This window comes from Carcharodon carcharias, chromosome 1, assembly GCF_017639515.1.
Source record: "Carcharodon carcharias isolate sCarCar2 chromosome 1, sCarCar2.pri, whole genome shotgun sequence".
NCBI classification, from domain to species: Eukaryota; Metazoa; Chordata; class Chondrichthyes; order Lamniformes; family Lamnidae; genus Carcharodon; species Carcharodon carcharias.
In genome coordinates, this window is record NC_054467.1 from 163,029,908 (window position 1) to 163,042,498 (window position 12,591).

At 41.8% G+C, this 12,591-nt stretch overlaps 1 protein-coding gene across 1 annotated transcript in view; it reads right to left on the reverse strand.

The window, feature by feature from the left end:
• The window catches only part of asah1b (N-acylsphingosine amidohydrolase (acid ceramidase) 1b), a 28,327-nt gene extending 16,300 nt beyond the window's left edge, over positions 1–12,027 (reverse strand). The window contains exons 1-4 of the mRNA XM_041198872.1: positions 11,635–12,027; positions 4,666–4,712; positions 3,696–3,786; positions 1,853–1,939 (exon numbers count right to left, since the gene is read on the reverse strand). Of these exons, the coding sequence (XP_041054806.1) occupies positions 1,853–1,939; positions 3,696–3,786; positions 4,666–4,712; positions 11,635–11,727 (318 nt within the window). The 5' untranslated portion in view covers positions 11,728–12,027. The remainder of the gene's footprint in view (positions 1–1,852; positions 1,940–3,695; positions 3,787–4,665; positions 4,713–11,634) is intronic.
• Positions 12,028–12,591: the final 564 nt, after the last annotated feature.

Consider the following 12,591-nt stretch of genomic DNA (forward strand, 5'->3'; position numbering starts at 1 on the left):
TTTTGCACGATATCAAAATCTGAAAATGATCATTTTAATCTGTGCATTTGTCTTTCAAATCGGGCAATGAGGGAAAATTGAACTCAGAGAAGAGATGATGTTGGCATTCAAGTCATTTGATAAATGGCAGTTTCCGAACAGTCGAAGGTAGTGGAGATTCTTACACTGTCTCATGTCTATCTGATGCTTCTATGGGCATGCCTCCCTCCAAGCAGCAAAATCATTTTTTTTATTCAATCATGGAATGTGTCAGTTGCTGGCTAGGCCAGCATTTATTGCCCATCCCTAATTGCCTTTGAGAAGGTGCTGGTGGGCTGCCTTTTTGAACTGCTGTAGTCCATGTGGTGTAGGTACCTATAGTGCTGTTAGGAAGAGAGAGTTCCAGGATCTTGAACCAGTGATAGTGAAGGAACGGCGATATATTTCTAAATCAGGATGGTTTGTGGCTTGGAGGCGAACTTCCAGGTGATGGTGTTCCCATCTATCTGCTGCCTTTGTCCTTCTAGGTGGTACCAGTCGTGGGTTTGGAAGGTGCTGTCAAAGAAGCCTTGATGAGTTCCTGCAGTGCATCTTGTAGATGGTACACACTGCAGCCACTGTGCGTTGGTGGTGGAGGACGTGAATGTTTGTGGATGTGGTGCCAATCAAACGGGCTGCTTTGTTCTGGATGGAGTCAAGCTTCTCAAATGTTTTTGGAGCTGCACTCATCCAAGCAAGTATTCCATCTGGAATAGGGAGTATTCCATCACACTCCTGACTTGTGCCTTGTAGATGGTGGACAGACTTTGGGGAGTCAGGAGGTGAGTTACTCGCCACAAGATTCCCAGCCTCTGACCTGCTCTTGTAGCCACAGGTATTTAAATAGCTAGTCCAGTTCAGTTTCTGGTCAATGGTAACCCCCAGGATGTTGACAGTGGGGGGATTCAGTGAGGGCAATGCCATTAAACACCAAGGGGCAATGGTTAGATTCCCCCTTGTTGGAGATGCTCATTGTCTGACACTTGTGTGGTGTGAACGTTTCTTGCCACTTGTCAGCCCAAGCCTGGATATTGTCCAGGTCTTGCTGCATTTGGACATAGACTGCTTCTGACAAGCAACAAACCATTGGTAAATTCCATGCAAATTAGGCACGTTTTGAGAAGTTTCCCCATCGCCCCCACCCCTCCATGTGTTTCTGTTCATACCCATCTGCATATTTTAAGAATCTGATGAAACAGTATGATTGAGTAGCATTTTAAGAAGTAATTTTAAAAATTGCTTTCAAAAATACTCTGATATATTTAATAATGGTAAACTTAGCAAAGTTTGATTAATGAAAATGGGTTATCACAAAATAATTAGAATTTAATTCATTGTGAATCCACCACCCAATCTAAAATGACTTACTATACAAAATACTTTCTAGTTAGACTGAGATACCATAGTAAATTTAAAAATAAATTTTACTCAAAACTTTTCAAAACATACTAACTTTCCTTGTACCCAAAAGAGTCAGCTGATTTTTGCAGCCTCCCCTGAAGGCCTGTAAATGAGTGCAATGATGATTAATTCACCCAATTTTGGGGCAGGGCCTGCTTCTACCATAATATTTTTTAAAACTAGCAGAAAAGATCAAAGAAACTAGAGTTGCATTGAACACAACTTCTGCTTAAAATTCTATGAGCTTTTTCACCAGTTGTGCCAATATAGTGGTGGAGGTGGTGGGGGTAGGGGGAATTTCTGAGAAAGCCAGTGGAATTAGGCAGAAACTCCAGGCTGAGGTAATCAAATGGCCAGTTACAGAACAGTCCCATATCATTTTCAAAGATATAAACCTTGTGTTTTGGAGCCAAAAAACAAAATGCATCCTTACCAAACCTTTATCCACTATTTCAATCAATTTGCCACTTGGAAAGAAATCTTTTGCCAAGTCCTTGATCACCTGGATTAAATTAGTCAACTGAAAGTAATCAGAAAAGTTGCTTTGTAAGGTTAAATGTTAGCTGGATGCACAATAAAATTGCAAGCTAGCTAAACAGTATACCACAGCAAAGTTAAATAAATTTCTGCCAAAGCTCTGGCAGCCTTCTTCAGATTGTCAACTCAGGGTGAGTAGAAGGTGATTGGGGAGAGAGGGAGGGAAAGAGCGTGAATGAGAATTCTTAGATTTTCAAAATGACCCAGTTCATTTTTATTTTTAAGAAAAAAAGTTTTATGGTAGTCATTCCTACACTATATCCATGAGCACCCAACAATTCATTGCAAATTTAGAATATGCACTTTAAAATTTTTACACTTATGCTCATGTACTTGAGTGAAAGCAGATTAAACCAATCTTTTCAAAAAAAGTAAATGCCAGTGGCTACTGTAGATTTATATAATAAATGAAAGCCTTTTTTAAAAAATAAAAAGGTGTTTTTCACAACTACCAAATGCCTTAAAGCACTTTATAGCCAATGAAGCACATTTGAAGTGTAGTCAATGTCATAATGTAGGAAATGCAGAACCTAATCCTAATTCAGCACAACAAACTCCCAACAAACAAACATGATAATGGCCAGAAAATCTGTTTTCTGTGTTGTTGTTTGAGGGATAACACTAGGGATAACTCCCTTGCCTTTCTTTGAAATATTGCCATAGGATCTTTTATATCTTCTGAGATGGCAGTCCGGGTCTCAGTTTAATATCTCATTCATAAGTAGGAATCTCAGCCTTGGTTTTGTGCTCAAGTCTTGGAGTGGTACCAGCTGCATCACAGCTGACACAAGCTGCATCTTTAGTCAAAACATGGTTACACATCTTTTGACTTGAAGACATCAAGTTAACCATAAATTAACAGGTTTACATTCTAACAGGAATTATACTTAGCACCACTATGCAAATGTTATTACTATAATGATCCATCTTATTAGCTATTTAAAGCTGTTCAATCCACTATAACTACATTCTATTAAAATATTGTTCATTTCTCTTTTTTTTCCACTCTTTTGTTATCAGTTTACCCCCTTCTCCTCTGCCCTGTTGGGTGTTAGATGCTCTTGGGTATCTTGGGTAGCCAGTATTCACATGTAAGCCTAGATAGTGTATGTTTCATTTGTTTGATTGTAAGGAATCAGTGTCCTCATGAAACATCCACATAAATTTTCAACTGGATGGCAGAGGGAGGTTCTGGGTAACAATCAATTGGTAACTGAGATCCATTTCATTGCCTGCAACATCATCCAGGAAGATATGTTAGCTTTGCACTGGGGAAGTTCAAACCTGGGTCTTTCTAGTTTGTGTAATTGAGCTACTCTCAATCAAACTTTTTTTTGATACATTCATAGGATGTGGGCTTCGCTGGCTGGGCCAGCATTTAGTGCCCATCCCTAGTTGCCATTGAGAAGGTGGTGGTCAGCTGCCTTCTTGAACCACTGCAGGTACACCCACAGTGTTGTTAGGAAGGAAGTTCAAGGATTTTGACCCAGCAACAGTGAAGGAACGATGATATATTTCCAAGTCAGGGTGGTGAGGGACTTGGAGGGGAACTTCCAGGTGGTGGTGTTCCCATCTATCTGCTGCCCTTGTCCTTCTAGATGGTAGTGGTCATGGGTTTGGAAGATGCTGGCCAAGGAGCCTTGGTGAATTCCTGCAGTGAAACTCAAACTAAGAAAAAGTCAACTGTGTTGTGTATTTTTATAGTAGAAAAATACCAACACAAGATGACAGTTACATACCTCCACTTTCTTATCGTTAATCAACTGGTTCCATCTTACACGTGGAGCAGAATCAAGATTTATCTTGTACCAAGGAACAATGCCTTTAAACCTGTGAACACAGTCCAGTGCCTATATCATTATGATGTGGCATTAATCAGAAAAATGTTAATTTCACAGTACAGATATTGCAATCAATCAGAGAACGTTCAAGCAAAAAAACAAGATAACCTAATATATTTTTTGATTAAAGTACAATGGGTTTCAGGCATCGCTTACTTAAAAAGAGAATACATGCTGTGACCAAGAACAAAAAGCGGTTTACTCAAAATAAGGAAGATGCTAATTCTTGAATTAGACTTCATAAATATGACAAATGTGCAGTGGAGTGCTTATAAAAGGAATACATTTTGAATGTTGAAGTACTCAATGTTAATACTGATGGTTCCAAAACTAAAGCTACCGTTATGGTAGCCTTTAACAATGTTTGGGTTGAATGGGTTCAGAAACTCATCTGAAGCCAGCAATGGGGCGAACTTGCCAGCTTTTTACTAATGGCTTGGATCCAAATACAAGACACAATTCAGTGGCCCAAGATCTCTGGAGAGAGGAACAAGTGCTAGAAAAAGTTGTATTAAATTCTTATTTACATGAGTCACTGATGAAAAATCGTGGGCACATGTTTCACAAAGAGCTTTATAAAGCTCAGAGCAAAATACACACAAAAAACCAAACTAAAACACTTTAGCATCACACTTTGCACAGCTCTTAGGCAGCTGCACAGAAGAGAATATTTCATTTCTTTTTGCTGGAATAATCATCCCCATGGGCTTTATGTCAGGCAAGAGCAGTAAAGATCGAATACTGGTCAAATCAGTAAGTGTCACTTGTAGATTCACAGCTTGTAAATAAAAGACGTGCATCTTAATGAACTAGATTCTTGCCATGTGAAAAGCTGCACAAAAGAATTCTAAGATGTCTCTGTACTTACGTGGGGCCAGCTGGTGGATATGAGCCCCTTCTGCAATCTTCAGTGTACTGTTCAAAGAAAGTAAATTTTTGAAAATGCTGAACATTCATTCTCATTATAGCAAAGAACATTTGAATAATTTCCACAAACTACTCTTGTGGCTTTTAAAATGCTCTCCAAATGTGCCCAAGGTATTGAAAACTAGTGTGTTCTGTATGTAATGGAGGCCCATGTTAACAGCTTAGTTTTTATAAGCCAATACAAGTACAGAACATTAAGAAGCAAGTGACAGAATGGTAAAACAGAAAAAACATGGAGTCCCACATCACTGGTGGAAATACAGCCCAAATCTTGGAGTCAGGATGACTTACATAGGAAGAGTGGTGAGTCAGTACTACCTTGCCACAACATTAGGTTAATGGGCCAAACAGAAATTTAAACAAAAGATTCCAGAATTCAAAATTGCCATTAGTAAACCAGCATTTGTTGCGGTTTTGGGTCCCTGGATCTGGTATACACTGGCAAATATGCCCTTGGGTATCCAGTGACCATCAGATACCTGGGCATCCAAGTGTTGGGCACAATAGAGACAGAACCAGTAGAAGTTCTCATCAATATTGTCATAGTCCAGTCCCTCTACTTGTGGCACCTGCTCCCAGGTCTGGTGTGATGTGAAGTGTTTAAAAGAGGCTAGAAAAATGGAAATGTCCCACCTCACAGGAAATCCTATAAGACATAAGCTCAACCAGAGCCTGAAATAGCTGCAAAAAGCTGAAAAATCCATAAGCAACCAGAGGTTTCAGTCTAGATCTCTCACTTCAATTTTGGCCACTGGAAGCCTAGACGGCCAAATCTGGGCTTCAAACGTTCTCCTCATTCAATCCTTTAACCTTAGCTTCATCCATGCAAATATATACAACACAAATCTACTAGGATGGTACCAGGATCAAGAGGTTATAGAATGAAACATTGGAACTCTTTTTTTTGGATCAGAGAATGCGATGGAGGATCTAATTATGAAAGATTTTTAAGAACGTACACAGTGAAAGATAATTTCTAATGTCTGGAAATCAAGAAGGGTAGAGGAAAGGCAATGGATCAGGGTTATCCTGAGAAGAAAGAAATTTGAAGTAATTCCTCACCACCTACAGAGGTTATTAGAATTTGCTGTGTTTTGGCACAACTCTATTGAGATTAAAACAAGAATTGGAAAGAAATATAAAAAGGACAAAGAAACAAGATTACAGTAAATAATTTCCACCGATGAATTAGCATCACTACAGACAGGCTAGATGGGCAGAATAACTAGCTTCTATTGTCTAATTTCTATGATTCTCAGTTTAGGTTGCAACTTCAGAATTTTTTCACTTCCTTATTTCAGCACATTTCTTAAGATTCCAGTCAATTGAACAATCCAAGTCAGAGAATGGGTTTTGCCCTGCTGCAGCAGTAGAGGCTACAAGGCAAAGGAATCACTGGTAAGTAGTGGGTAAGGTATTTACAACTATAATCGCTTAAGGTCTTTTAAGGTCTTTTTGTGGTTTACAGTTTGTATATTGTACAGTAACGAGGATCAGGAAAGAAGGGCCCTAGAGTAATTGACTTAAAAGCTTTAATTTAAAGGAATAAATCATGGCAGGAGAGCTCAAAGCCGTAGTGTGCTCCATGTGGGAAGCCGGGGACATTTCCATTGCCCGGGGCCAGCATGTGTGCAGGAAGTGTGTCCAGATGCAGCTCCTGGAAGCTCGAGTTTCAGAACTGGAACGGTGGCTGGGGACACTATGGAGCATCCGCGAGTCTGAGAGCATCGTGGATAGCACATTTAGAGAAGTGGTCACACCGCAGATGAAGGGGCTTGAGGAAGGAAGGGAATGGATGATCACCAGACAGTCCAAGAGAAACAGGCCAGTAGTTCAGGAGTCCCCTGGGGTCCCGCTCGCAAATCGGTATTCCATTTTGGAGGTTGATGAGGGCGCTGGTTCCTCCAGGTAGTGCGGACAGAGCTAAGCTTCTGGCACCACAAGCAGCCTGTCTGTACAGGAGGGGAGGAAGAGCAATAGTAATAGGGGATTCTATAGTCAGAGGAACAGATAGGCACTCCTGTGACCGTCAACATGACTCCAGAATGGTATGCTGCTTTCCTGGGGCCAGGGTCCGGGATGTCACTGAATGGCTGCAGGGCATCCTGAAGGGGGAGGGTGATAAGGCAGAGGTCATGGTACATGTTGGTACCAATGACATAGGTAGAAAGAGGGATGAGGTCTTGCATCAAGAATTCAGGGAGTTAGGCAGTAGACTAAAAAGCAAGACCTCTTGGGTTCTAATCTCTGGATTACTCCCAGTGCTAGCGAGCTCAGAAATAGGAGAATAGCGCAGATGAGTACGTGGCTTAAGAGTTGGTGCAGGAGGGAGAGTTTTAGATTCCTGGATCACTGGGACCGTTTCTGGGGAGGGTGGGACCTGTACAAGTGGGACGGTCCACATCTGAACCAGAACGGGACTAACATCCTTGCAGGCGGGTTTGCTAGTGCTGTTGGGAGGAATTTAAACTAATTCGGCAGGGGGAGGAGACACAGAATGTTAGCGGAAAAGGGACACATCATAATAGAGTAAAACAATCAAGTCAGAGGGAGTACAGCTGCATTAAGCTTCAAGGGAGTAAGGCAAGGCTGGATGGCCTCTACTTTAATGCCAGCATGTATTACAGGTAAAATGGATGAGTTAAGGGTCAGGATTGACACGTGGAATTGTGATATAGCAGCCATCACTGAGATGTGGTTGAGGGAAGGGCAGGATTGGCAGCTCAACCTTCCGCGATACAGAATCTTCAGGCGAGACGGGGGGGGGGGGGGAGGGTAAACAAGGAGGCAGCATTGCATTATTAGTTAAGGAGTCGTTTACTGCAGTAAGGAGAGATGATATTTTGGAGGGGACATCGAATGAAGCTTTGTGTGTAGAGCTTAGGAATAAAAAAGGGACAGCCACATTGTTAGGTGTTTATTATAGACCCCCAGATAGTCAGCGGGAAATTGAGGAGCAAATATGTGCACAATTTGTGGAGGTGTGTAAAAACAATAATAGGGTAATTATATTAGATGTTTCAACTTTCCCAACATTAATTGGGATATACATAGTGTTAAGGGCTTGGATGGAGTGGATTTCTTGAAATGTGTACAGGAGAACTTTTTAGGTCAATATGTCGAGGGTCCAACAAGGGACGGCGCAGTGCTGGACCTAATTCTGGGGAATGAAGCCGGACAGGTGGCTGAGGTGGTGGTGGGTGAGCATTTTAGTGATAGCGACCACAATATGGTACAATTTAAGTTTGTTATGGACAAAGAAATTGACAAGTTCCATAAAAATGTTTTGGATTGGAGGAAGAGTGGATTTTAGTAAAATAAGGCAGGATCTGGTCAAGGTAGACTGAGAACAGGTACTTGTGGGGAAATCTACAGAGGAGCAGTGAGGGAGTGTGCAAAAAGGAAATGGGGAGGGTACAGGCTCAACATGTTCCCTCTAGGGTGATAGGAAGGAGTAACAAGCCCAGAGAACCATGGATGACCAGAGATATTCAGGTTACAATGAGAAGGAAAAGAGAGGCTTTTAGCAGGTACAAGGGAAACAAATCAGCAGAGGCATTAGTGGAGTATAGAAAGTGCAGGGTAGAGCTTAAGGAAGCAATTAGGAGAGCAAAGAGGGGATATGAGATAGCTCTGGCTGGTAAAAGTAGGGAAAATCCCAAGATATTCTATAAGTATATTAATGGGAAGAGGATAACCAGGGAAAGAGTAGGGCCCATTAGGGACCAAGGGGGCAATCTATGGGTGGACATACACCAGGGAAACTACAGGCCAGTGAGTCTCACATCAGTGGTAGGGAAACTGTTGGAGAAAGTTCTGAAGGAGAGTATCTGTCTCCACGTGGAGAGGCAAGGTTTGATCAGGGATAGTCAGCATGGCTTTGTCAGAGGGAGGTCATGCCTAACAAATTTGATTGAATTTTGAGGAGGTGACCAGGTGTGTAGATGAGGGTAGTTTATATGGATTTCAGCAAAGCCTTTGATAAGGACCCACATGGGCAAACGCACATGGAATACAGGGTAATTTGATAAGGTGGATTCAAAATTGGCTTAGTTTTAGGAGACAGAAGGTGATGACAGAAGGATGATTTAGTGACTGGAAGCCAGTGTCCAGTGGCGTACCACAGGGATCTGTGCTGGGTCCCCTACTATTCATCATTTATATAAATGACATAGATGACTATGCGGGGGGGGAGGATTAGTAAGTTTGCGGATGACACAAAGATTGGCCGGGTGGTTAACAGTGAGGTTGAGTGTCTTGGGCTACTGGAAGATATAGACGGGAGGGTCAAATGGGCAGATAAAGGGCAGATGGAATTTAACCCTGGAAAGTGTGAGGTGATACACTTTGGAAGGAGTAATTTGACAAGGAAATATTCAATGAACGGCATGACACTAGGAAGTTCTGAGGAACAAAGGGACCTTGGCATGTGTCCATACATCTCTGAAGCCAAAGGGGCATGTTAGTGGGGTGGTGAAAAAGGCATATGGGACACTTGCCTTTATCAATCGAGGCATAGATTACAAAAATAGGGAGGTCATGTTGGGGTTGTATAGAACCTTGGTGAGGCCACAGCTGCAGTACTGTGTGCAGTTCTGGTCACCAGATTATAGGAAGGATGTGATTGCACTGGAAGGGGTGCAGAGGAGATTCACCAGGATGTTGCCTGGGATGAAATATTTAAGTTATGAAGAGAGGTTGGATAGACTTGGGTTGTTTTCATTGGAGCAGAGAAGACAGAGGGATGACCTGATTGAGGTGTACAAGATTATGAGGGGCATGGACAGAGTGGATAGGGAGCAGCTGTTCCCCTTAGTTGAATGGTCAGTCATGAGGGGACATAAGTTCAAGGTGAGGGGCAGGAGGTTTAAGGGGATGTGAGGAAAAGCTTTTTTACCCAGAGGGTGGTGATGGTCTGGAATGCGCTGCCTGGGAGGGTGGTGGAGGCGGGTTGCCTCACATCCTTTAGAAAGTACCTGGATGAGCACTTGGCACATCATAACATTCAAGGCTATGGGCCTAGTGCTGATAAATGGGATTAGGTAGGTAGGTCAGGTGTTTCTCATGTGTCGGTGCAGACTTGATGGGTCAAAGGGCCTCTTCTGCACTGTGATTCTGGAAATCATACCCAATCCAGTCAGTGCAAACAAGGCACATTTACCCAGCGAATGTCAGTCTGATCCTGGTTACCTCAACTCCAGGAGAGTATCTTTACAAAAACCCACATCATCAGGAAATACATTGACTTGCCAACTGCACTTTGAAAACTCAGGCACAATGTAGCAAAGTCAGTAGCACTATATTGTCATTTCCATGTTCAAACTACTACAAGAGAAAAACTATTAATTATGTAGTAAATATAGAAAAAGCTGCAAATACTCAGCTGGTCAGATAGCATCAGTGGAGAGAAACAACAACTTATATTTATATTTAACATAATGAAACATTATTATAAGGCACTTATAAAGAGCATTATATGACAAAATATTACACCCAGCCACGTAAGGTGATGTTAAGTCAGTAGATCAAAATCTTGGTCAGAGGTAGGTTTTCAGGAGTGTATTAAAGGAGGAAAGTGGGGTGAAAAGGCAGGGAGATAAAGGAAGGTAATTCCAGAGCTCAATGCCTAAGCAACTGGAGGCACGGCCACCGATGGTAAAGAACAAATGAGTCAACATTTCAGTGATGGATTAACTCATCTCTTACCGTCACCAACCCCCCACCCCCACCAGACAAGTTCAATTTCACAATAAATGCAATTTGTTAGTTAAACATTATTGCAAAAATGGAAACTCAGAAAAAGGAACTGGTTAAATATTTGAAGGAAAAGAGAGAGAGAAAAGAGCAACAGAGACTGAGGGGGACAGTTCATGTCAACCTGTAATGTGCATTGTTGTATATTTTATTACAGGAATTAGATAGTTTTGATGCTTCTCATAAGGCTAAACCTTGCATTCCTGAAGCTGGCCTTCAGTAGTGGGCTCTGGAGTCAGTGAATTGAGTTAGGTTTTAGTTTTATTCATTGTTTTTGTAGTTTGCTGTATATTGTAAAAGTCACAACTTTGGTCAGTGAAAACTGTAGTTAGAAGTTACTTAGATCAATGGTGTTTTTGTGGAATCTGAATTTACTTGATATTTCGTATTGTGATCAATATGATGGAAACATCTTCGAAGTTGTTTTAATTTAAATATTACTTATCCTCAAATGTTTCTATTTTTATTTGTTCTAGAAATTGTTATTCATCTCAATACAAAACAAACATAAATCAAACATTTAGTCATGACATTGTAATAATGTACTGAGACACAATTAAGGTTCCTGCAACATTTGCAAACTGGCAAATGTCATGTGATCAAATTCCTGAATAATCATCACATGAACAGTGCACATGATTAAAAACCACATCTCCAGGAATGTCCAACCAGAGTTGGCAAGCCGAGTTAAGGCATAGGAAAGCTGAGTTTTGGATAAATTGAAATTTATGGAGGTTGGAAAATGAGAGTTTGGATGTTAACAAAGGCATGGCCAACTTTAAGGAACATTCAGCCTTGAAAAAAAAAACACAAATAGCAAGAGGCAAGGTTCTGGTGAAGACAATGGAAAGTCAAACACCTTCACCATTCCCAAGAATATCAGGAAAGCTACCAGAGAAGATCAAAATAGCAGGGCACTCCAACCTCTAAATACCCTTTACAGTTTTTCTAAGCGACTGGGAATTGCGCAATTTGAAGAAAATTCAATAAAACTCCGGAAAAGGTACAAAAGGGACAATGGGGGATCCCCCAGGTACCTGACCGGAACACCTGTTTCAATCAACAGCAGAAGCCTCTCTGCCGAATCGTTTCAGAGGAGCCCGACCCCGCATCGCTGCGCTCCCGGTGCCCGCGGGCCGCCCGCTAACACACTCACCGGTGGCACGAACTGCGCCAGTGTAGAGAGCGCGAGAGCTGCCAACAGCAAGCAACAGCTCCCCGCCTGCATCTTCCTCCCCGCTCCTATCATCTTCCTGCTGCTGATCTCTCTGAACCCGGCTCCTGAAAACACCACAGCACCTGGGAGCGGAGACAGGAAAGGAGGGAGGCCTCCGACTAAAAGCGAGGGCGCACGATAATAATTCAAATTAATCCCACACCGAGCATCTGTTGTTATTGTTCAGAAACCCGCCGGTCAACAAGTACAAAGCGTCCCTCCTTCAGCACAGCCTGGTTCAACCCAAAAACACCCTGATAAATATTCAAGACTGTTTTGCTGATTCACTCTTCATATCGGGCAGCAGCAACAGATTAAACCCCGCCCTCTAGTCGACACTGAGCTTCTGGAACCAGTGGAAAAGCTGCTTCCTCTAAATGTTTAACTAAATGTCATAGCGTATGTGTATTCTGCACCAAATGTGAGGAAACGAAGCACTTTGGAGGGCCCTGCATTTAACCTGTATGATTGTATTATTTGTAATTTGACATTTGTACTGTATTGGGAGATGGAGGTGTAACAGGAAATTGTTAAAATAATGGAGGGTGTTGGAAAAGGGGAGAAAAAAAGTCAAGATAACAAGATAAAAGCAAAAAAAAACTGCGGATGCTGGAAATCCAAAACAAAAACAAAAATAAAAATACTTGAAAAAACTCAGCAGGTCTGACAGCATCTGCGGAGAGGAACACAGTTAATGTTTCGATTCCGTATGACTCTTCAACAGAACTAAGGAAAAATAGAAGAGGTGAAATATAAGCTGGTTTAAGGTGGAGTGGGGCAGGTAGAGCTGGATAGAGGGCTGGATAGGTGGAATTTGCCAAAAGATGTCATAGACAAAAGGACCAAGATGTGTTGACGGTGGTGATATTAGCTAAGAAATATGCTAATAGGTAGCAT